The sequence below is a fragment of the Cucurbita pepo genome, chromosome LG01 (assembly GCF_002806865.2).
Source record: "Cucurbita pepo subsp. pepo cultivar mu-cu-16 chromosome LG01, ASM280686v2, whole genome shotgun sequence".
NCBI lineage: Eukaryota > Viridiplantae > Streptophyta > Magnoliopsida > Cucurbitales > Cucurbitaceae > Cucurbita > Cucurbita pepo.
The window spans coordinates 4,344,823-4,368,195 of NC_036638.1; the positions used below are offsets into that span (position 1 = coordinate 4,344,823).

Genomic DNA, 23,373 nt, shown 5'->3' on the forward strand with positions numbered 1-23,373 from the left:
ACTTGTTGGGCCATCTACAAATTCAAACTCATAAGTAAGGGAGAATATTGATATAAATAAATTTACCAACATATACTGCTTATTGACATTTGAGCCAGAATGCAAAAATGTCTTTTGAGAAAAAGGTTGTGTGTCAAACTTATACTAAAAGTTAATGGTTCAATCCTCCACCTTGTTGGATGAAAGTGTCCCACATTGGTTAATTTAAGGAATGGTCATGGGTTTATAATCAAAGAATACATTCTCCATGGAATGAGGCCTTTGGGGAAGCCCAAAGCAAAGCCATAAGAGCTTATGCTCAAAGTGGACAATATCATTCCATTGTGGAGAGTCGTGTTCGTCTAACATGGTATCACAGAGCCATGCCCTAAACTTAGTCGTGCCAATAGATTGACAAATCCTCGAATGTCGAACAAAGGACTCCAAAAAGAAAAAGTAGTCAAGCCTCCTCGAAGGCAATAAAAAAAGACTAAGACTTCAAAGGAGTTGAGCCTTGATTAAGAGGAGGTGTACTTTGTTCGAGGGGAGGTGTTGGATGAAAGTGTCCCACATTGGTTAATTTAGGGAATGGTCATGGGTTTATAATCAAAGAATACACTCTCCATTGGAATGGGGCCTTTTGGGGAACCCCAAAGCAAAGCCATGAGAGCTTATACTCCATTGGAATGAGGCCTTTTGGGGAACCCCAAAGCAAAGCCATGAGAGCTTATACTCAAAGTGGCAAGGCAAGAATGGAACAGCATAAAACTAAAAAAGGAAATCCTCCAACTCCTATCTAGGACACACGACACACAAGAATTTCATCTTTCTGATGACAAAATTTCGTGGAAAAAAATATTAGATTTGGGAAAAACATTGATTAGTGATTTAATTCCAAATTTTCTTTTTTGATCATAAATTTATTCCCATACTTCAAAGAAACAAAAACTTAACTAACAATTAATGATTTTATAAATATACTATTTTCTGAAAACCCAGAATGCATGTACTCAACTAAAAGAAATAAATATTTTAAAATAAAATAGATAAAAATTCAAGTCTAGTGATGGTTGAGAATAGAGTACTCAAAAGGATAACCACAAAATTCCTTGGTCATAGATTACCTATAGGAAAGCGTTTGAAGTCCATGGTAGTCAACACTTCTCCCTAGAGTTCTCAAGTTGACCTTCAGGTTGAACTTCGAATTCTATTATCCAGAACAGACTACAACTAAACCTACTTCTATTCTTTTAAATTACTAATTTTCCAATTATCCATCAAATTCGTCCTCGTGACCTCAAACTGACAAAAATGATTCGATGCGTGAAAAATGATCAACAAGAATCAAACAGAGGAGAAGTAGCTAAGGATCAAAAAAGTAGATCACCAATTAACAAACTGGAGAACAGAAACGAGATGTAAATACGAAGAGGCACTGGAAGATAAGAGAAGATCCAAATAAGTACCTGTGGGGAAGGAGCAGATGAGAAATTTAGAGAGAGGTGCTGCAGCCTGAAGGGAAGCTGCAGTGCATTCAAGGCTTTAGCAAATTAATATTGGGCTATTTGGAAGAGTTCGCGTGTATCTATCTACTTGATCCAACTAATAAAAAACTATATATTAAATATATTTAAATTTTTATTTTGATGTGAAATTAGAAATATTGCTTTAAAAATAAATAAATTATTTACTTATATCCACTTAACCTGGTTTTATATATATATATATCTTTTAAATTACATGAGTTTTATGTCTTCCTAATTTTAATGTGTTTAATGTCTTGCAAATTTGTTTGAATTTTGTAAATAAAAATGCTTGGGAAAATTTTATTGATTTTTTGGTATTAATTAGACTGATTTGATTTATTTATGTGGTTGTTGTATTTTCGACTACTAATTTATTAATAGAAAAATTAATCACTATTTTTCTCTTATATTTGAAAACGATACAGTAATTTAAATCTCGATTGGTTTTATGTTATAAAAAATATGATTTTTGTAAGTATGTCGACTAACATAATTTCAAATTTAGCAAACTTTCTAATTTCACAAGCCAAAACAAAATTGAATTACAAAAAGAAAAATAGTGTAGTGTAATGAATAATAATATTAGTCATTTCATGGTGGAAAAATGCCCATACTCAGTGTGGTCCCCACGGCATACCGTGGACTTGGACCTGGTAGTCGTTGACGTACTCTTTCTTTTTTAGTTTTTCTTTACTTTATTTTTGTGAGTCCCCACTCCTTTATTATAATTTAAAATATTTAAATAAATTATTTTTTTAAGTAATTCAATCACAAAAATTTTAAATTTAAATGTATTTTGTTAGGAATAGATGAAAAAAATTTCAAAGAGAAAAAAATTAGAATAATTTAACTTTGGGTGAGCTACTCGATATTTAAAAAAATATATTATATATAATGGGCCAAATTGTCAATTTTATAATGATTTGTACTTTTTAAATTTAGATCACAAACATCTTGCCTTGGCGAAGGTAACACGTGTGATTGCTGATTGGTTTGTTCTTATCAATTTCCTTCACTCGCTTAGTCTTTAGCGTTACAGACACGTTAATAAAAATGACGTCAATAAAAATGATTGGTTGAGGGTTTTCGAAATTGAAGATTTGGGTTATTTAAGTTATTTAATCAAATTAGCGAAAATATCAGTTCTCTCTGAGTTTTGAGGAATATGAAATGGAAGGGGAGAATCAGCAAAGAAAAATCAATGAAAAACCTTGGGGCCTATTGGCTGAATCATCATAACCTAATACAAGGAACTAAAATTCTATTAAAACCGCCCAATTGAAGGATGCAACTAAAATTTTATAAAATTAAAAAGCCTAAAAATCAAACTTATGGGGCTAAATTTAGAATTTAAATACATGGACGGAAGTAACTAATGTATTTGAAATCTTAAATAAAAATGATCACTATAACATGACAAATGCTATGGCAGACGTGAATATGAGGACGGTTGATATGGCGGGATTATAGGAAGACGCAAAAGCCAAGAAATGAAAGAGAGCAGAAGCCACTGAGAATTTACAGGACGGAGGATGGGAAGGCAAGGATTTCTTGACTGGTTTAAGTTGGTGTAATATGGTTTAAGGATGGCCCACGTCAAACTGACCTAACAAAAATCATTGTCATATGGTCTCTATCTAGAGAGATTCATAAGATTATTAGAGAGAGAGTTGGAGATGAGTTTTGTACCTCATCTTCCACCAGACAATTCGATTGCATCCTGTCTATGAATTGAATCTTCTCCCCATTCAAATCTTCTCTGCAGTCTCTCATACTCTTGTCTGCGAGTAACCTCCAAATGCTGCCATTCTTCCCACCTCTCTGCCAATCCCTCTCCTTCAAGCATTCGAACGACTTGCGACATTGCTGGACGGTCATCCGAACATGGCTGTGTGCATAGTAATGCAACTTGGATCATCATCTCCACCTCTTGAATGTTGTAGTTACTTAGATTCCGATCTACGATAGCATTGAGTCGCTTTTCTCTTTCTAGTTTCTTAACCTTCATAGCCAATATGACACGAAAATTAGCCACCATGGAGTGAAAATGAGCCAAAATTTGGAGAATTTAGATGTGGTAATTTAAGAATACATGGACCTGACTTTTATTAGCATAGACATTTTGCTAGTTTCTGTGTTTAATCCATAATAATGACACTAATTTAATTTATCATAAGGAGGAAGCATATAAGATACTTATCAGACAATATTTACTTACATGGTCGAGTAGTAAAACATCGTCTTCTTCTTCTAAGCGTGAGAAGTCGATCGCGCGCTGCCCTGTAACAAGTTCTAAAAGCATGATACCATAACCAAAAACATCAGTCCTTTCTGATGATTTTCCAGTTGATAAGTACTCCGGTGCTATGTGGCCCATTGTCCCTCGAACTTGAGTAGTGACATTAGTCTTCCTAACATCAACCAACTTTGCTAAGCCAAAATCGCCAACAACTGCTTCAAAATCTTCATCAAGCAATACATTGGCTGCCTTAACATCTCGATGAATAATCTTTGGATTGCAATGTTCATGAAGATACTCTAAACCACGAGCAGTGCCCAATGCCACACGTTTTCGAGTAGGCCAATCTAAAGCAGCCTCCCCAGGCTTAAGTTCTGCATTGGAGATTGCCAAAAAAATCAGCAGAAAACGATAGCAGCTCTTTATCAGTGTGGCATTACAATAACATTTGGCTAAATGAAAGCAAAATAGGACAGTCCTCTTGAAAGTACAAACAAGTGTAAACAAAAGAAATTACAAGAACGAGCCCTAGTTGTTAGCTATATATAAAAAAAGGCAGGAAATCGCTAAAAAACTTCATGATAGGCACCCAATGAAAAGCAAGAGATGTCCCAAAGATCTATAGAAACTTAGCTCAAATGTTGACGGAAAAAGGACAAAAAAACATAGGACATGCCCCAAAAATTTCAACGTATTTCCTACAATGAACACACCATTGCAAGCAGATAATTCCCTTTCTTTCACCTTCCACAGCTAAGAGGGAAAAAAAAAAAGGAAAGTCAGACGTGGAATGAACAAAATCAACGGAACAAGACATTTACTGAAAAAAATTGCCTCGAGGCTCAGAAAGACCAAACCCAACAGTCAAAGAAGCCAGACAGAAGCCGAAAATTGCACAAGGGATAGATGAGAGGAAAGATCAACTTCCTATCAAATCTAAGAATACAGAAGGCTACAACTTCCCGTCCAAGGGTCCTCCCAGACAAAGAGAGTTACCATCACGTTCCAAAAACTTCACATAATTGAGAAAAATAGGAAGACATTGAGAAATAATGGTCTTCCAAGGGCCCCTAAAGATGCTCCTGAAAACAAAAGTTGGATCGCACTCGTCAGAATGACGGTCGTACTTGCACATATTGACCTTATTCCATAAAGCTTCAAGTTCTAAAGAGAACGCCACAAGTGGCTAAAATTACCCAGCTACACGGAATTTCACCTATTCCAATCATTCCAAACACAATCTGAATACCACCTTCCAATTCAAGAGATGAGAACCCCACCCTGCTCTACGGCCATCATATAAAGTTTCTCGTAATCTTTTCCAACTTGCCCCAACATAGTTATATATTACATAAAAACGAAGAAGACAGAATATTCGGTTGTTATATAGACAATGAAAATTGGATAGAACCCAAATTCATTGAAATACAAAAGATAGTGCAATTATAACATAACTCCTTAAGTATTTGAGGTATTTGGAACTCCCTCTTCAGATATCGCTCACTAATCCATCTTCAAGATTGTCTAACTTCCTCCTTTCCCACTCCCTTTATTTATAACCAAATACCCTTAAAACCTCCCAGATAATTACTAATTTGCCCTTAATAGCCTAATAACATTCTTAATGGAATTCCTACAAAATGATGCCCGACAGGATGATAAGTCTAGCAACACTGAGTACATCTTCACGGCAGAGGACAATTTGTCTTCTATTAGAAGAATGTTAATTTTTCGTAAAACTTCAAAATCACAATAATCAAAAAAGAAGATGATCATGATGATGATAAAAGTGCTCATGCTTCACAAATTCCCATAGAGGAATCAGAAAATAAATGATCTACAACCAATATTTGCCCTATTCCACATCCAGTATTTACACGAGCACTGGACCAATTAATTAATTTCTTAGATCTTAGTTTTATTAATTGAATGCACGTCATCTCCAGTCTCTTCTCCTCACCTACAGACTATTAGCGTGTTCTGCAATTCCAGCATGGAATTAACTGACAAAAAAAAATTAAGCATCTGATATATGCATATATAGTATGTATCATGCACTCTTGTTTGTGATATAGCAAAGAAATGCTCCAAACAGCATCATGTAATATATTAACATTGACGTCATTTTCTCAAATAGCAAACTTTGTATAGTGCAACTACTGCAAATGTAATATAAAAAATTACCAAAACACCTTATACCTCGAAGACGGTAGGCAACACTCAAATTCTGCATAAAGGGATACACCAATAGGCGTTCTGTCTGAGTCGTACAGAACCCAATCAGCCGCAACAGATTTCTATGAACAGCTACGCTAATCATCTCAACTTCACGCTGAAAAGCAGCATCTCCCCCTGGACTTTCATAATCAGTCAACCGTTTCACTGCAACTTTGGTGCCATCGGCAAACACCCCTTTGTACACCTTTCCAAAGCCTCCTTGTCCTAAAACATTTTTCTCACTAAAGTTGTCTGTAGCATGCTGCAGTTCTCTCCATAAAAATCTTTTCAGCTGACCAAATGCAATTCTTCGATCAACTTCACCTGATTGAAAATTCAGGGAAAACAACGCTCAAAGATAATGGAATCAACAAAAACTCCAGTTCATTACCAGGGGAATTTCATTTAAAACGTAGGATGGCTGTTTTTTTTTTTTTTCCTTCTTCCTTTTTTTTTTTTTTTTTTNTTTTTTTTTTTTTTTCAAAATGTAAGATGGTTAAATTAATCAACGAGGCAAAAACCTTCAACCGTATTAAGACATCAAACAGTTAATAACACAAGAAACTAGTTCCTAGTCCTTTATCAATCTAATTGGAAAAAATATATTTAACTTGAAACTACATGGCATTCTAGTAGCTATCTACAACTCTGTTATTTTAATAGTAAAAAAAGTAGTGATCTAAAACAATTCAGCATGCAATTATAAAGAAGCATGTTTTGACGTTTATTGGTTGAGAATCTACTAAACATCTAGGATGTTTGAGAGACTAAAATTCTGTTACTGTCGAATAACAGTGTTTATTTTGTTGGAAAACGTTATGAGAATGTTACAAATTATTTAGATAACTGTAGTTGTCTAATAGGATCTATGAGTGACATGTGATTCGAATAATATCTCTCTTTTGATAAAAACCATATCTTTACCATTAGTTTAACTAATTTTGGTCAACTCAAGCATAGTTAAAATCATTTTAACCCTCATCAAAATGTCAAAGGTTCGACATCACACTCTCACCTTTTTTTTTAACTAATTGTTTTAATCTAACTTCGTATGTGAAATTAATTTATATTAATGTAACATTTATTACAAATTACATTTCTAATTATATTAATTTTAACCTAAACCAAATAACTATAGTGTAAATTTAAATGACTATCAAATTTTCCAATTTAAAGTTTTATTTAATCTAAGTACACTTACAGTATAGCTATACTTTAATTAGCATGTGAAAGAATGTCAGTTAATATATTATATAATTTAGCAGAAATTTGTTTTGTAAGGAAATGTAATATATAAATATCATAGTGTTTATTAATGGTCAACTTGGATATAGCTTAATTGAATAAGGTATATGTCCTCAACTTATTACTATAAAACTAAAAATAAAAAATAAAGAGAATTGATAAATGAAATATTTAAATACCATAAACGCATGGATCTTAATTGATATGATAATTCGTAACATAGTCTAAACTTTAAATATCAAACAAAAAACAGAAACAAAACAATTTAGTTTCTAGATAGATGCTTATTCCATTAAATACTACCAAAAAAATGGCATAAATGTTTTTGTCACAAAAAAAGCATACTTTAAATTGCATAATCCACATTAATAATCCAATAACAGCACAAAATTTACCTGCAACATCTACGAACTCTTCGCGCTTGTAGCCTTTATATCTACCCTTGCACAAGAAAAATAATACACCGACCAAAAGGAGAGCAACAGTAAACCCAGCTATAATTCCAACAATAAGGCCAACCTTAGGTTTATTCGAAGAACCTGACAAGATGATAAACTTTCACATTTTTCTTCCAATTAAGGAGTGACAAAGTAATCAAAATATAGGAAAAACTGTTCTCCAAGCCCAAGATAAATCTGATCCAATAACCTGAGTTTGAACTGTCTGAAGCACAGGCATGCAGAAACTTCCCGCTACAATCTAACTTGTTTCCAGAAAAGCTGTGATAAACAAAACAATTCAACATCATCTGGAAAAACAGCCTAGGGCACCAATCATCAATTTTCTCAAACCAAGATAATCAAGCTACGTCCAACTGGAAAAAGGTAGCGCTGCCATTCCTAACTTTGATTTCTAAGTAACTGTTGAACAAGTTCTCCAGTGATTAGATATCTACCTAGATAGTATTCAAAAGTTCTACATACTTGAATTTTGAAGTTTGAAATAACTGCTCCGGAATTGGGCCCGTGAGATCATTTGAGTCAAGAAGCCTGTAGAAGAATCATAATCAAGAAATTAAGAACTGAAGAACACTTATTTAACGAAGTCCGAAGTTTTTCAAACTTAGTCTCAGACGCACAATGGAAAACTTACAGACTAATCAAGCTAGGAATGCTTGAGAGTGACTCAGGAATAGTCCCAGTTAGACGATTATGACTCAGAGTTCTGCTTGAATGATAATAACGACTCATTAACTCAAAAATAAACCATCTGCATTGTAGACGCTCATAAAATGTCTTTGAAATTACAGTTCATTTGGAGCCAACTACTCACAGGAACTGTAGTTTCTGAAGATTACCCAGGGACGATGGTATATGGCCAGTTAGGCTGTTATTTCCCAAATCCAAACTGACCAAATTTGTCAAGTTTCCAAAATCCTTTGGTATCTCTCCAGTTATGTGATTCCCCTGCAAAATCCTGCAGTAGATGAATATATATTAATGAAGATGCTCTACACTTCATCGTCAACAAGCATATATACATGCACTCCAAAACCAAGTTTACAAATTTAACGGCCAATAAATTATAATATGCTTTTCAGAATTTAAGGTTATCAGAGATAAGCATGCCTTCGTTCTAACCCTTTCCCAAAACTATAAACATAAACGAGACAGTCAGACCAAGTGATGCAAGCAATTATACCTTCCTAGAGAGTAAAATCTTAGGCTTGGTAAATTTCAGGAAATCCAATAATAAGAATACAGTTCGGCAGCTATTAAGCAAGCTTAGTGCTTTAATGGAAATAGTATTTCTTAGTTGGTTGAAGACTTTTGATCTTTTACATTGGGATTTCTTTGGAAAATCAATGATAAAAGGCAAGTTCCAATTATGAAATTTTAATACGATACATATTTACAATACAAAACTCTGTTCATCGAACAAAACAAAGTTTTATCCAAGATGACCTTAAGTGTGTGTGTATATTATATTGCACACAATGAAACCACACAACAATAAAAAATCGAGAAAAGTATAATAAAACATCCGGTTAAATCATGCAACATGAAGTATTTAGGGGGCAAATTCTTGGACACACAAGAACACACTACTCACAGCGTTGAAAGTGATTTGAGAACTCCAATTTTCGGGGACAAAGTTCCAGTAAAGCCCATAGCTGACAAGGATCTGAGAAAGTTAAATGCAACATAAGCAAAGTCCAGACTTGAAAGCTTTTATATTGGCAAGTAACAAGTATAATACAGCAACACTGAAGAGAAAAATAGGGAAATGAGTACATTGAAGTATATCTTACACAGAGATCACATTGTTTCCATTACATATAACACTGGTCCAAGTACATGGATTGACTTGATTTGGGTTCCAATCTGTGAGCTGATTTTCTGTTGCATTCAATGCGCGTCTCAATGAAAACAGAGCATCACCTAGAGGAGAGCAGAACGACATTCATCAAGGAGTCAAACAAGTAGAGTATATCAGTACAATAGCAATTATTAACAAATTTGCACAATTAGATAATCAGAGATTGAAGAGAAAATAACATTATAAAACCATTTGTTTTCTAAAAGAATCACATTTGTTTTCTAAAAAAATCACATTTGTTTCTTTTATAAGAAAAAAAGGCGCTCACATTAGTTTCTTTTATACAATCCGACAAAGAAATCATAAAGTAAAAAAGGGAAGATGGTAGAAAAGGAGTGTTACATGTGACAAAACGATGGTCTGTTTCATATCAAAAGAAAGTGTGAAAAAATATCAGATACATTTCTCTTGTCAGCTTGAACGATACAAGTATATAATTTCAAAAAATAAACTTTAATTACATTGAAAAAATGTCCTATACCCACTGTCATTTAACTTGCATATGTATTGTTTATCCTTGTCAACCAAGAGGAATAAATCAAACTTTAATTTCTATATAAATTGTTCCACTCTAGAACATAAAAACAACCTACAAACAGCGAGAGGATTAATGAGATGGACAACTCTTAACACCACATCACAGATTAGATAGTCAAGATACAAGCCTATGAGCAGCAGTATAACAAGAGACATCTCAATTTGCAAATGCCATCCTGAGATGCAATTCATACCTTGATAATCAGACAGCGCAAAATTATGAAAGCAAGCCAGGAGTAGAATTGTAAGATAGAGCTCTCCCATCCTAACTAGCATCATTTTCATTGGTTGACGTCATGAAATCCATGCAAAAAGGACGACAAGAGCCATTGCTATGCTATATCTGCAAAAAAAAAAAAAAAAAAAAAAAAATCATCCATTGACAGTCAAATATATTGGAATGAGATGATTGTCCAAAGTTAATATTTCTTAAATTACTTGGTACAAGATCTTTAATGATACATTGGCATGCCAACAAGTGCTTCAAGAAGGCAAGGCCGCAATAAGAATGATAGACCAGGCTACAAGTGTGGCAGTTTAACTCGCTGGAACTTCAATTTCAATAGCTGCTCAGTCAACTAAATTAGTGCGTATGGATACTACCCGAACGAACCAAAGTTACAGTCACATAGGGAAAGCCTCAACTCGTATATGAGAGACTACGAGAAACCTGAATTACATTTCCGAAAACAACATTTCTTTGGAAAAAATTGGAAACACATCATGCTTTTATTTCAAACTTCTTTGTCATCGTAATTCATTTTCTCAAGCTCAAGAAAACAAAAACTTAGTCAACAGCAAAGAGTTTGATGAACATAACAACTCTTTTATGAATTGAAATTCTATTATTTAAAAAATAATCTAATTCCACTTTTGAACTTGCGTAATATTAAACCAAAATTACATAAAGTTCACGATAAACTGAATATTTTCTACTCTCAATATCTAAACATTACGTCTTCTTAAAATACTTCAAGTACTTCAGAAACTCTGAAACTAAAACCAGAAGACTAATACGAAACTGAACGCATCTTTGGACTTTAAAATCAATTTAAGCACATCTATGTAGAAAATTTCTCACTGTCCAACCACTCATCATACTAATCTCCAACTCTCATCTCTCAACAGTTCAGCACTTCGCCCTGCCACAAACGAAACACTCTCACCGCAGCTAATCAACGATTGAGAAATGTAGGGGACAAGAACACGAGAGAAACAGCCAAGAACAAAAAATCAAACAACAAATCAACAAACTCCAGAAGAGAAACAGGGATCAGATACGAGTATTGGCTAAAAATCAACGAGAAGATCCAAAAACAAGTACCTAAGGAGATGGAGAAGAGGCGAATGATCCTCGAGATTCGTGACCTGAAATGAACTGAAAAAGGCTGAAAAAAGAGGCAACGAAGGAAGAAGAAGAAGAAGAAGCTGAGAGAAGTAGAAAACAAGCTGAAAACCAATTCGTGTGAGTGGTGCTACTGCGTGAAGTGAAGCCGCTGCCCATTCAACAAATCTTCTGCCATTGTTAAACCTTCTGTTCTTTGGCTTTTATTTAATTTGTTTATTCTTTTTTTTTCTTTCTTCCTTTTGGGATAAAAGTTGGAAAATAAGGGCTTTTTTGTCTTTTAAATTTGCAAGGCATTCATTATTTCTTTTTCGTTTCTAATTTCTCCTTTGAATGTGCAGTCCTACTGTATTGTAATGATCCATTTCTGTGATTCCAACAATATGGTTATAATTTATTAGCAAATTCCCCACGCCAACCCAAAAGCCAAACCCCTCAATCATTTGCCCCAAATTCCTCTACCTACGCTTTCTACATAAATTTTTATATCACAATTTTACTTATTCAAATTTCAACATTAAAAAATATAATTCATTTTGGTAACTTTGTCGGATATTAAAATATTGGTAAATGGGTAGGCGAAATGCCGACTTTGCCCAAAGCAATCATATAATTAGTGGACAATTTTTACATGATTATGAGCAAAAATGGGTTGTTGTTGGTTGAATTTGGACGTTTCCAAGTGGCTTATACTGAAATTATTTACTACTCAAATACCTAAAATGAGATGAGCTGTGAGCGTCAATATTAATACCAAAGTTTGGTAATATAATTATTAGGCGTTTAAGTTATGGTATGGGCCCATTAAATTATTAGCCCATTGGATCCAGTTCAATCCACAAGTCCCCAACATTAAGAGTTTTACATTATTTGCATATTATTTTGGTCTATTTCAAAGAGCTTGCTACTTTTGTCCTCCAAACACTCGATGTTGTTCCTTGTTTTTGCTTCTACTATTTCTATCAAACTTCCCTTGATATTGATTTTCATTTTACTCGTGAATGAACTACTTTCAAATCAAGGAACACACTATGCTCTATTTATTGTAGATCGAGGACCATTCTTACAAATAGAACGACAAATGACCATACAAGAATGTAAGAGAAGCTCGGTGATCGGGAACACTCATCCCCTCCCAAATCTAGATAAAGGAGGATATAACAATTTTGTCTTATGCTATAAAAAAAAAAATGTGTTTTTTTTATATACATAATTTAATATATAAGGATATAACATGCATTAAAAAAAAACATATAGAAAGCAATTATAAAAATTTAAGTAAGCACAATAAAATTGTTTGTTTTTGCATTATATTTGAATACAATTGTTTTTTAAGTACAACAGATAAAAAAATAATAACAATAAAGATAAAGTTAGATCGAATTATGGACCAAACATATTTAAAATATGGGAAAGTAACATATGAAATGATGTAACTATATTTTATGTTATTTAATTTTATATTTTCCATTTTAAATATTCAAACAAAATGAAACAAGTGGCATCTGTTGAGAGGCGAGGTTTATGCACCGGCAGGCCTTTGTGGTCGGAGAATGAAAGCTTTTTTCGTGGCCGTCTTTGTCGTGTTCGTAAAAAGCCAACGAGCATTTAATTATTTAATCTCAGTTTCCCTCACCATTTTCACGGTTTCAAGACCTCCCCGAAGCGGGGAGAAAATTTTCTGTTCTATTACCTCGAAGTAACTGGAAATTCTTTACGCTATCCTATTCCAGATTCTTCGATCTAAATTCCTGAAGTTTTTCTACCTTTTCTCCCCTTTGGGAGCTTGTTGATTTCTTCGTGTTCTACATTCACTCGGATTTTCTCGCAGATTCTGATTTGATTGAGAAAATCCGAGTTGTTGAATCCAATAATGGCGGGTTGTTTTAGTTTCTCTTCCACCTTGGACTCGTGTTATCGGTACTATTTCTCTAGGGCTGGCCTTAAATCCATCACCACCGATTTTGGCGATGGGACGATCATCCACTGTTGGGCGCCCAAAACCAGGAGAGAATCGAAACCTAATTTATTGCTCCTCCATGGATTTGGAGCCAACGCAATGTGGCAATGGAACGAGTTCATATCGCGGTTGATCCGATTCTTCAATGTCTACGTTCCTGACCTACTTTTCTTCGGTAATTCGTATACGACTCGGCCGGAGAGGTCAGTCTCGTTTCAGGCTGTCTGTATGATGCATCTAATGGATTCGTTTGAAGTTCGGACGATGAATGTCGTTGGAATTAGCTACGGTGGCTTCGTAACGTATAGTATGGCCGATCAATTTCCGGAGCGATTGGAGAGATTGGTGCTCTGTTGCGCCGGAGTTTGCTTGGAAGAGAGGGATATGGCGGCCGGGATGTTCGTCGTGAAGAACGTCGATGAGGCCGCTAGTATTTTGCTACCTCAAACACCGGCGAAGCTCAAGGAACTTCTCCGCCTCACCTTCGTCAAGCCTGCTCGAATTCTGCCCACTTGTATAATGGACGATTTCATCGATGTGAGTGGTTGTGCTTCTAAATTTTTCTTGTTTACTTGTTCTGATTTCGTCTGTTTGTCAAATTGAGGCATCCTTGCATTATATAAATCCCAAGTTGAAACAATCTGAAGAGCATTGCCGGACTAATCCATGCTGCGAAGAATGATTGCAGTATTTTCAAATTTTGAAATGATATTACTCTTGAAATCATCATCTCCATATTAAATAGGTTGATCGCATTGCTAATAGAGTTTTGGTTTGTGTTTCTGGTAATAGGTGATGTGCACAGAGTTCAAGCAAGAGAAAGAAGAGTTGATTAAAGAAATACTTAAAGACAGGAACCTTTCTACTCTTCCGAAGATCAACAAGGTTCGAAAATTTCTTATATTTAAGTAATTTAAATGCCTTTCTTTGAATTGCTATCCAAATTAGTATATATAGAGATTGATGAGAAAAAATAGTGTTCTAATCTATGTACTAAGTATATCAATTCATTATCTCATAAGCAGGAGAATTCGAATAAGTTTTTATTTACTTGTGAAAGATTTAATATCCAACTCATACCCATGTGATATCAATATAGATAAAAAGAACTATAATTATTAAGCATCTCCAATGAAAGAAGTTCGAAGTATTTTCAAAAGAATTTCAAGAACATCTTTTTATATGTAGCTAGACATTATAGAAAAATAAGTTGCATCTCTAATCAACTAGAATATATTGTTCGTTCACTTTTTTTTTTTTTTCAAACCTCGTTTGGTTATATTCTACCGTTATACCAATGCTTCCTTAAATTTGGGAATGCAGCCTACGCTGATACTATGGGGAGAACAAGACAGAGTATTTCCTTTGGAGTTGGCACACAGATTAAAAAGGTATTTTCAGAAACCTTTTAGTCTCCTGAGTTACTAAATGGATGGTTAGAGATATAAGATATTTTGATTAAGAACAACACTTCTTAACTGGTTTCTTACCCATCATTAATTTGGAGAGTTACTGTTGTTGGGGTTTTCAAATTTAGAAATGGATGGTTAGAGATTTAAGATATGTTGATTAAGAACAACACTTCTTAATTGGTTTCTTACCCATCATTAATATGGATAAAACCTACCTTTTAACAGGAAAATATGACCAAAATTTTGATAAGTGAGACAGAAAAATGATTGGTTTTCAGGTCTATATATATATTAAATTGTATGAACCAGAACTCTTAATTTGATGAAATTAGTGAGAATTTAATATCATAAATTGAAAACAATTTCAGGCACTTGGGGGAAAACGCAGAGTTAGCTGTTGTGAAAGACGCAGGGCATGCGATCAATGCAGAGAAGCCAAAAGAGATGTACAAACACATAAAGGCTTTTCTTGTCACCCGCCCCAACCTTTCTCAGTCAAACTCATCTATTTATAAGTTTTGATTCTCATAATTTTATCCCCTACTTATTATACCTCTCCTCCAGGCCCCAAAACTGAGGTGCCTTTAATCTTACAGTTACTTAGGTCGGGTTGTCCAGATGACCTGAATTGTGATTAAATCCATAAATATTATTATTTAGTATGGAAATATTAAAATTCGCCATGTTATTCCAGCTATGAATAAGAAAAATCAATAAAGAAAGAGTTCACAAGTCTTCTCAACCTGCATCCAGACACTAGCTGAGAGTGTCAAGACACCAAAGCCAACTCTCCATATCTGTCGTCCATGCATTTTTGGGCTAACATCGAGACACTGGTTGAGAGCGTCGAAACATAATTTTTTTTTTTTTTTAAATATAAACATGGGTTTTCGGCCGTTTTTCAAGGGATTTTTTTATAGAGAATTTTAACCTAATGAAAATTTAGACTTGGGGGGCCAAGTAAAAGGATTTTCGAACCTCAAGAATGAGAAGGATATCGCCACACCGAACATGATTTGTCTTCTTACCTTTCCTTGTTGACATGTATAGGTAAATTCAAAACAATGAATTTTTATAGCTAATTGTTTGAAGGTGTATTTGTACTTATATTTATTTATTTAGATTGAAGGTGTATTTGTACTTATATTTATTTATTTAGATTTCTAAACATAATGTGTAAAAATTTAATGTCTTTTTTTCTTACATAAAATTATATACTACGGACATCAAATTTTAAACGAATTGATAGGTCAATAGCCAACCTTAGCTCAGTTGGTAGAGCGGAGAACTGTAGTTTGAAATATCAAATAGTCATCCTTAGGTCACTGGTTCGAATCCGGTAGGTTGGATTTATTATTATTTTCATAATTCCTCTTTATTTAAAAGGTTATGAATATCAATGAGAATACACAACTTTGATCATGATGTTTCAATGGGATATAAGCTACCAACTAATAATTAACTACTAATTAAATGTTGACGGAAGAATATTAACTGATTATGAATATGTAAGATATATTCCATAACTCATTAGAATATAATTATTATAATATATTCTCCAAGTATCCGATGATTGAAAAACGAAATGAAATCTAACAAATTTCATCCATCATCAAATATGACTAGTTCGAATATCTTAGAATGTAAGTGTGGGAACAAATACATATAACAACAAGATAACCTCAGCCTCAGCCTCAAATGTGTTGGCTAGCTTTGAAACTGCCACTCAACTCAACTATGAGGGCCTTACGACTAATTAGTGCAGAAATTGAAGTAAAACCCTTCATTTATGTCGAAAGCCCATGCAGATAAAAAATAAAAGTGCATCAAATCATCAACAACGGGAAAAAAGCTATAAATCCTCCTACGGGCTCCCAAATATTATGAACTTGAACATAGTCTACATTGTTTAAAAGTGGAGAAGAGTACATCTTCCTTGATCTTTTAGATGAATCTAAATGCAAAGCTGTGCAAGTTCAGAGAGTGGAGTACTATTGTAAGAAATTTGGACATGCTAACATTAAGAGGCAAACAAATACTGAAAACTATAACATCACAACATAAAACTTTCAGAACTTGCAGTCAAATGCTGATATAATCCCTGCTCCAACAAATAGAGGTGACATCTAAAGCAGCTAAAGCTACAATTCACATCTTCACAGCCAACAAATAATAATAAATAATAAATAAACTTAGAAACAATAATTACTTCCTACGACCCCAAAAACTTAAATTCAATTTCACAGCCTTGGGCTTAGAATCATACCAGTATTCCTAGCAGAAGCGAAAATCCCACCGGCCTCAATGACAGGACCAACTGATTTTCTTTTGCCCAAGCAATCACTTCATCAAGAGCAACTGCTTTGTTCTTCCCCTCTCTGTTATCGGAACCAATCTCAATGATATAAGAGTTCGTCGTCCTCCTCTCTTCTGCCAACACATAATTTGAATATCAGGTTTGTCCCCCGTTTTCCCACACAGAGAAAAGATAGAAGACGACGGGGCGAAGAGTCCAAAGATAATAATCACGTTACCATGGGAACAATGAACCTACTAAAATCACCCTAATCCTCCGTAATCGAAACCACGAAAAATACAAAAGGTGTCGAAAATAGGCACAAAAAAAAAAGAAAAAAAAAAAAAAAGAGAACGATCCTTCGATTAACCTCTGAAGTTCTCCAGTGAAACCCTAAATCGGAACGAAGTTCTCCAATAAACACCTAAATCCAAATAGCCGAATGTGCCCTTAAAATTTCAAACCCTGAACATAGTAGTCAAGTCCAAACTACCCACACAATTTAACGGCTGAAATCAAGTTACATTACCTCTTTTTTTCATCACCGGGACGAGGCGAGAATGCCGTTGATGGAGCGCTCTGATTCTAGCGTGAGAATGTGCTGAAGAACAGAGTGCGAGTGCGAGAGAGAGATATTTATAATCCGTGTGAAATAGGCGGGGGCCGAGACAGCTGGCGTCCGAATAAGCGATGGGGGGTAACGGCTATGAAGGCCGTTTGACCTTGACCGTGGGTAACCGTCGACGATCGAACGGCTATGGAATTTAATCGATTTATGTTTTCTTTTTTCCTTCTTTAGTTCAATTGATTATTTCATTTCATTTCTTCCGTAGTTTTAGGGATTTTTCAAATTTTATTTTGACAATATTTTGTTTAATTTTAAAAAGGAAACAAATCATGTACACCAAACTTTGTAATTTGGTTATAAGCTCTAATATCTCTTTCATAAAATTATTAGTTTATTCGCAAACAAATTATTAAAAGAGTCATCAATAAAAAAAAAATAAAAAATAAAATAAAATAACATTTTTTCCACTTGATAATTTTGGTCTTGATTTATAAAATTTCCACACGTATTTTCCAATACAAAATTACAAAAATATATTAAGTTTGATTAAATATATTTAGTTGGGGTTAAATAGTGATTGGAAAAGAAACTTTTAGAGTAAATGAATTAAAACAAAATTCTTGAAAATATATGGACTAAAATAGATCACATTCATGAATATTTTAAAAGTGAATTTATTTAAACTAAAAATTGTAATAAAACGAAGAATAAAAGAAAATGTTTAGAAAATTAAGAATTTATAAATATTTAACCAAATTTAATCGATAAATTGTATAGTTAAATCATTTTAGGTAATATATATAGATTAAATGGTAATATATATATAGTTTGAATCTGACTTGATTATTTTATGTATTTTTATTCTCTTGAAATTCATTTACTTAATATGCTTTAAATATTTTTAAATTTGTCTTCCTATATAAATAAACTTTGCACATTTTGATTGTAACGATTCCATAGCCGACCTTAGTTCAAATGGTAGAGTGGAGAACTGTAGTTGGAAGATTCCAAAATAGCCATCCTTAAGTTGCTGATTCGAATTCGTCACATCATACTTGTTTATTTATGTATTTTTAAGAGAGATATATATGCTTTAAATATTTTAAAATTCGTACTTAAAAATTACTTAAATAAACTTTACACATTTTGATAATAGTGATTCAATAGCCGACCTTAGCTCAGATGGTAGAGCGGAGGACTGTAGTTNGCTGATATAATCCCTGCTCCAACAAATAGAGGTGACATCTAAAGCAGCTAAAGCTACAATTCACATCTTCACAGCCAACAAATAATAATAAATAATAAATAAACTTAGAAACAATAATTACTTCCTACGACCCCAAAAACTTAAATTCAATTTCACAGCCTTGGGCTTAGAATCATACCAGTATTCCTAGCAGAAGCGAAAATCCCACCGGCCTCAATGACAGGACCAACTGATTTTCTTTTGCCCAAGCAATCACTTCATCAAGAGCAACTGCTTTGTTCTTCCCCTCTCTGTTATCGGAACCAATCTCAATGATATAAGAGTTCGTCGTCCTCCTCTCTTCTGCCAACACATAATTTGAATATCAGGTTTGTCCCCCGTTTTCCCACACAGAGAAAAGATAGAAGACGACGGGGCGAAGAGTCCAAAGATAATAATCACGTTACCATGGGAACAATGAACCTACTAAAATCACCCTAATCCTCCGTAATCGAAACCACGAAAAATACAAAAGGTGTCGAAAATAGGCACAAAAAAAAAAGAAAAAAAAAAAAAAAAANTTCCAAAATAGAGTCATCCTTAGGTCGCTGGTTTAAATCCGGCAGGTCGGACTTGATTATTTATGTATTTTTAAGAGAGATATATATGTTTTAAATATTTTAAAATTTGTACTTAAAAATTACTTAAATAAACTTTGCACATTTTGATAATAATGATTCAGTAGCCGACCTTAGCTCAGATGGTAGAGCGGAGGACTGTAGTTGGAAGATTTCAAAATAGCCAATCCTTAGGTCGCTGGTTCAAATCCGGCAGGTCGGACTTGATTATTTAAATATTTTTGAGTATATACTTTAAATACTTACAAATTACTTAAATAAACTTTGCACATTTTGATAATAATAATTCAATAGCCGACCTTAGCTCAAATGGTAGAGCGGAGGATTGTCGGTTCCAAAATAGCTATCTTTAGGTCGCCGGTTTGAATCAGGTTGGACTTAGTTATTTTTAAGAGAGACATATATGCTTTATATATTTTAAAATTTGTACTAAAAAATTACTTAAATAAACTTTCCACATTTTGATAATAACAATTCAATAGCCAACCTTAGCTCTGATGGTAGAGCGGAGGACTATAGTTGGAAGATTCCAAATTAGTCTTCCTTAAGTCGCTGGTTTAAATCCGACAGGTTAAACTTCATTATTTATGCATTTTTAAAGAGAGATATATATACTTTATATATTTTAAAATTTGTAATCATATATTAAAAATGATGTAAATAAACTTTCAACATTTTGATAGTAATAATTCAATAGCGGACCTTAGCTTAGATGGTGGTGTGGAGCCATCCATAGGTCGTTGGTTCAAATCCAGCAGGTTGGACTTGAATATATTAAAAATTATGTAGAATTCAATAGCCGACTTTGATGTACAATTCAATAGCTGACCTCAGTTCAGATGGTAGAGAGGTCAGTTGTTGAAAGATTTCAAAATAGCCCTCCTTAGGTTACTGGTCGGTTGCTTTAATAATTTAATACTTTACTCTATATTAACTTGTATGATATTTTGCAAAATAAATGAATTTATATTGTTTTTAGACTTTTTCTTATACTGGATAATCACTCTTGAAAAAATAAAATAAATTAAAATTTGAACTAAGAACTTTAATTGAAAATAAACTGAGCTATATATTATATAATTTAAATGAAGTTATTGTAATATAAATTAGAAAAATGAGAAATAAAGAAAATATACCGAAATTGAAGAGCAAAATATTTCTAAAAGTTACGGTTTCCATTAAAAAAAAAAAAAAAAAAGTTTCAAGCCTGAATTCTCACGTCTCTAAAATTTTAAAATAATAATAATAAATTCAATGGCATTAAAAATGTAATTTCCGTTGAAGTTTCGGTCATCGGGGGAAAAATATAGTGCCGGCTTTATAATTAACGATTTAAGACAAAACCCTCAATTTTCTGCGTTTCAGGCTCAGTGGTTTCATCCTCTCCCAGTCCTCACGATTTCCCATATTGCTAGGGTTTTATTTTTCGCATCCTTTTCATCTCTCCCTAAATTTTGCCCTTTCTCACGCTATTCTCCCCCTGGCTCTCTAATCTTCTTCCAGTCGCTTACTGGTTGCCGGCCGACGATCTTCACTCGATCTGTTCTTTGGGTAAGTTTTCCTCCTTTATTAATCTCTTATTCTTTCACTTGATTTTCGTGTTTGACTGAAATACGTGTAGATCATAAAGAAAATAATCATGAAATAAGGAATGGGTGTGGTGATTGGTGGTTTGATGCTACCACGCACGTCGAGTGTTATTTTCATTTAAAATGCTCATTTGGTTTACGTTTCTTTTTAGTTTAACAATTCGTCGAACTGTCAAATGATGTTGGGAATTTGCGCAAGGGCTTTGAGTTCATATAAATGTTACTGTGAGCTGTGAAATAATCTTTTATAAAATCCCCTCTGATGACAGTGGAAGCTATTTTGAAATATGCGTCGACCAGCAAGAAAATTATCATGAAATAAGGTATAGTTGATTGGTGGTTTGGTGTTACCAGGCATTAAAACTCTCAATGTGCTTACTCTTTTTTGGTTAATAATTCACGGAACTGCCAAATGATGTTGGGAAATTGCGCAAGGGCTTTGAGTTCATGTAACGTATTACTCTGAGCAGTGAAATAATCTTTTATGAAATCCCCTCTGATGGCAGTAGAAGTTGTTTTGAAATTTAATATGTTCTGTACTAGTTGATTTTGTCTTTAAGTGTCTTTGAGTTCAAGCCACATGATTGCTTCATTTTTGTGGTAACCTATCGATTATACAATGGAGATGAGGGCGTGAGGCTTAAATATGAGTATCACTTTGACATTTTGAAAGACACCAGAGCTACCATGCATGTCTTTTTCTTTGATGAAGTATCTAACATTATGTTGCTTTATGTTTTTACTGCCATATAACTTATGCCAACTTGTTTTTTCCAAAAAAAAAAAAAAAAAAAAAAAAAAAAAAAAAAAAAAANGAAAAAACGAAGGCTACAAGCTTCCGATAAGCTCATTTGATCATAACATTCCTATATACCATATTAGGGACTAATTGCGTGTCTCTTGTTTGAATTGTGTTTTATAATGATTTAGCCTTATGAATCACAACTTAAGTTGTGGAGACATATTTAGCCATATAGAGTGCATGTATGAAAGTTGGCTGCTCAGTGTCTGATCCAGTTAGTTAATAATAACGTCTATTTTGGGAGATGTAATTGGTTCATTACTTGTTTGAGTTTTAGATTTTGGCATTACTTTTCTCACCACCAATCAATGAAGCATATAGTCAAGATTTTGACATTATTGATGGCCATATCAGCGTTGTGGATTGGCCTCTTGCAAACATCTATATTACCACATGGTCATGCATGGCTGGTGAGTTAACACAGTCATTATGCTCTCAAAGCCTTCATATTTATTGTCATCATTTTACTCTCAATAGGATGCTTACTGTACATGTCTTATCACACCAGCTACCCATATATTTTATTGTCTCCCTGGGATGCTATGGTCTATTGATGGTTGGAGTCGGTCTAATGACATTTCCAACTTGTCCTAGAGAAGGACTGTTGCTACAACAGGTATTTCCCCCCTCTTATTCTCACTTCGCACTTTTATATCATACTAAAGTAACTTAGTGAATAAGGCACCAATTACCATCTCAATGGTTCAATCCACCCTGCATTTTGAAGTAAATAAGAAGGCTCTCTCTCTCTCTCTCTGGAATTTTCTTCGAATTTCCATATCTATCAGACTGGAAGATACGTACAAACATCTCATCCTGAGTTCCTTTTGTGTAGGACATTGATGAAGCCAAAGAACACCTTAAGCAAAAAGGGATTGACATAAATTCTAATTGACAGACTTCACCATCCTCTGCCTTCTCTCCTGTTGTTCAGATCTCTATTTGTTTGATCAGGGTGAAGAACACTAAACCCATTTCAAAGCGCATTTTTTTATTGGATTCTTTAAGAAAGGTAATGATTGTGGATTCATGTATAGAACGAGGTTGTTTCTTTGATAATTTTGTCAGTTGGTAACATAATCTTTCAGTTTTTGACAGAGCTAGCAACTCTCTCTTATATATGTTTCCATTTCTTTACACTACAATGTATACTTAGATGACTTTGTGATTGATGTTAATGACCTCAAGTTTGATTGTTTTGAGCTCCCTCCCTCTTTAGCACTTTTGTATGGTCTACAGGAGAACACGTTTGGATGGAGTAAAGACGGGTGGACAAAACATTCAATCTAAAAAATGTGTTCTCTTTTCTCATGTTGTATTTTTTTTTAATTTTTTATTTATATAGTTTTTCTAATAGTTTGACCGATTACACTAGTTTTAAAAAAATGGGCAAAAACGTACTTAAAATTACTTGAATTAAAAAAATACAACTTGTGAATATAAATTACTTTAAAGTATTTTGTGTCTTATATTTGAGCTACTGGCTTGTAAAAATCAAGCTTTTGGAGTTTTTAT

At 33.8% G+C, this 23,373-nt stretch overlaps 3 protein-coding genes and 2 non-coding genes across 11 annotated transcripts; 4 read left to right on the plus strand and 1 right to left on the minus strand.

The window, feature by feature from the left end:
• Positions 1 to 2,822: 2,822 nt before the first annotated feature.
• LOC111793686 (probable LRR receptor-like serine/threonine-protein kinase At5g10290) lies at positions 2,823 to 11,625 on the minus strand. Of its 6 annotated transcripts, XM_023675705.1 has the most exons (14): positions 11,520 to 11,625; positions 11,387 to 11,430; positions 10,501 to 10,628; positions 10,257 to 10,405; positions 9,458 to 9,587; positions 9,259 to 9,330; positions 8,479 to 8,622; positions 8,299 to 8,370; positions 8,130 to 8,195; positions 7,855 to 7,925; positions 7,602 to 7,745; positions 5,944 to 6,285; positions 3,724 to 4,118; positions 2,823 to 3,507 (listed from the first exon to the last, which is right to left on the minus strand). In XM_023675705.1, exons 4-14 carry the CDS (start codon positions 10,345 to 10,347, stop codon positions 3,196 to 3,198), a joined length of 1,839 nt encoding a protein of 612 aa, XP_023531473.1. In that variant the 5' UTR covers positions 10,348 to 10,405; positions 10,501 to 10,628; positions 11,387 to 11,430; positions 11,520 to 11,625; the 3' UTR covers positions 2,823 to 3,195. The 6 variants fall into 6 exon arrangements, with proteins under 6 accessions (XP_023531473.1, XP_023531466.1, XP_023531497.1 ...); XM_023675698.1 differs by lacking the exon at positions 10,501 to 10,628; XM_023675729.1 differs by lacking the exon at positions 10,501 to 10,628 and having other exon boundaries at positions 2,823 to 3,106; positions 3,195 to 3,507; positions 11,387 to 11,624.
• Positions 11,626 to 13,280: 1,655 nt separating this feature from the next.
• On the plus strand, positions 13,281 to 15,499 carry LOC111793721 (monoacylglycerol lipase ABHD6-like). The gene is made up of 4 exons (XM_023675741.1): positions 13,281 to 13,904; positions 14,160 to 14,252; positions 14,691 to 14,758; positions 15,148 to 15,499. Exons 1-4 carry the CDS (start codon positions 13,281 to 13,283, stop codon positions 15,299 to 15,301), a joined length of 939 nt encoding a protein of 312 aa, XP_023531509.1. The 3' UTR covers positions 15,302 to 15,499.
• Positions 15,500 to 16,036: 537 nt separating this feature from the next.
• Positions 16,037 to 16,128, plus strand: TRNAY-GUA. Its single transcript is given in 2 exon segments — positions 16,037 to 16,073; positions 16,093 to 16,128. It is a non-coding gene; the product is annotated as a tRNA-Tyr (tRNA).
• A 3,446-nt stretch (positions 16,129 to 19,574) lies between these two features.
• On the plus strand, positions 19,575 to 19,669 carry TRNAY-GUA. Its single transcript has 2 exons — positions 19,575 to 19,611; positions 19,634 to 19,669. It is a non-coding gene; the product is annotated as a tRNA-Tyr (tRNA).
• Positions 19,670 to 20,769: 1,100 nt separating this feature from the next.
• Positions 20,770 to 23,064, plus strand: LOC111793738 (dolichol-phosphate mannose synthase subunit 3-like). Of its 2 annotated transcripts, XM_023675776.1 has the most exons (5): positions 20,770 to 21,018; positions 21,209 to 21,379; positions 22,136 to 22,268; positions 22,367 to 22,474; positions 22,694 to 23,064. In XM_023675776.1, the coding sequence occupies exons 3-5, from the start codon at positions 22,167 to 22,169 to the stop codon at positions 22,751 to 22,753; spliced, it is 270 nt and encodes an 89-aa protein (XP_023531544.1). In that variant the 5' UTR covers positions 20,770 to 21,018; positions 21,209 to 21,379; positions 22,136 to 22,166; the 3' UTR covers positions 22,754 to 23,064. The 2 variants fall into 2 exon arrangements, with proteins under 2 accessions (XP_023531544.1, XP_023531536.1); XM_023675768.1 differs by lacking the exon at positions 21,209 to 21,379 and having other exon boundaries at positions 20,774 to 21,018.
• Positions 23,065 to 23,373: the final 309 nt, after the last annotated feature.

Coding starts and splice junctions, on each gene's coding strand:
- LOC111793721 (XM_023675741.1), top strand. CDS start 13,281: ATGGCGGGTTGTTTTAGTTTCTCTTCCACCTTGGACTCGTGTTATCGG. Junction 13,905..14,159: donor TAATGGACGATTTCATCGAT/GTGAGTGGTTGT, acceptor TTCTGGTAATAG/GTGATGTGCACAGAGTTCAA. Junction 14,759..15,147: donor TTGGCACACAGATTAAAAAG/GTATTTTCAGAA, acceptor AAACAATTTCAG/GCACTTGGGGGAAAACGCAG.
- LOC111793686 (XM_023675698.1), bottom strand. CDS start 10,347: ATGAAAATGATGCTAGTTAGGATGGGAGAGCTCTATCTTACAATTCTA. Junction 7,746..7,854: donor TTCAGACAGTTCAAACTCAG/GTTATTGGATCA, acceptor TCATCTTGTCAG/GTTCTTCGAATAAACCTAAG. Junction 4,119..5,943: donor TGTTGCCTACCGTCTTCGAG/GTATAAGGTGTT, acceptor TCTCCAATGCAG/AACTTAAGCCTGGGGAGGCT.
- LOC111793738 (XM_023675776.1), top strand. CDS start 22,167: ATGAAGCATATAGTCAAGATTTTGACATTATTGATGGCCATATCAGCG. Junction 22,269..22,366: donor CACATGGTCATGCATGGCTG/GTGAGTTAACAC, acceptor TTATCACACCAG/CTACCCATATATTTTATTGT. Junction 22,475..22,693: donor AAGGACTGTTGCTACAACAG/GTATTTCCCCCC, acceptor CCTTTTGTGTAG/GACATTGATGAAGCCAAAGA.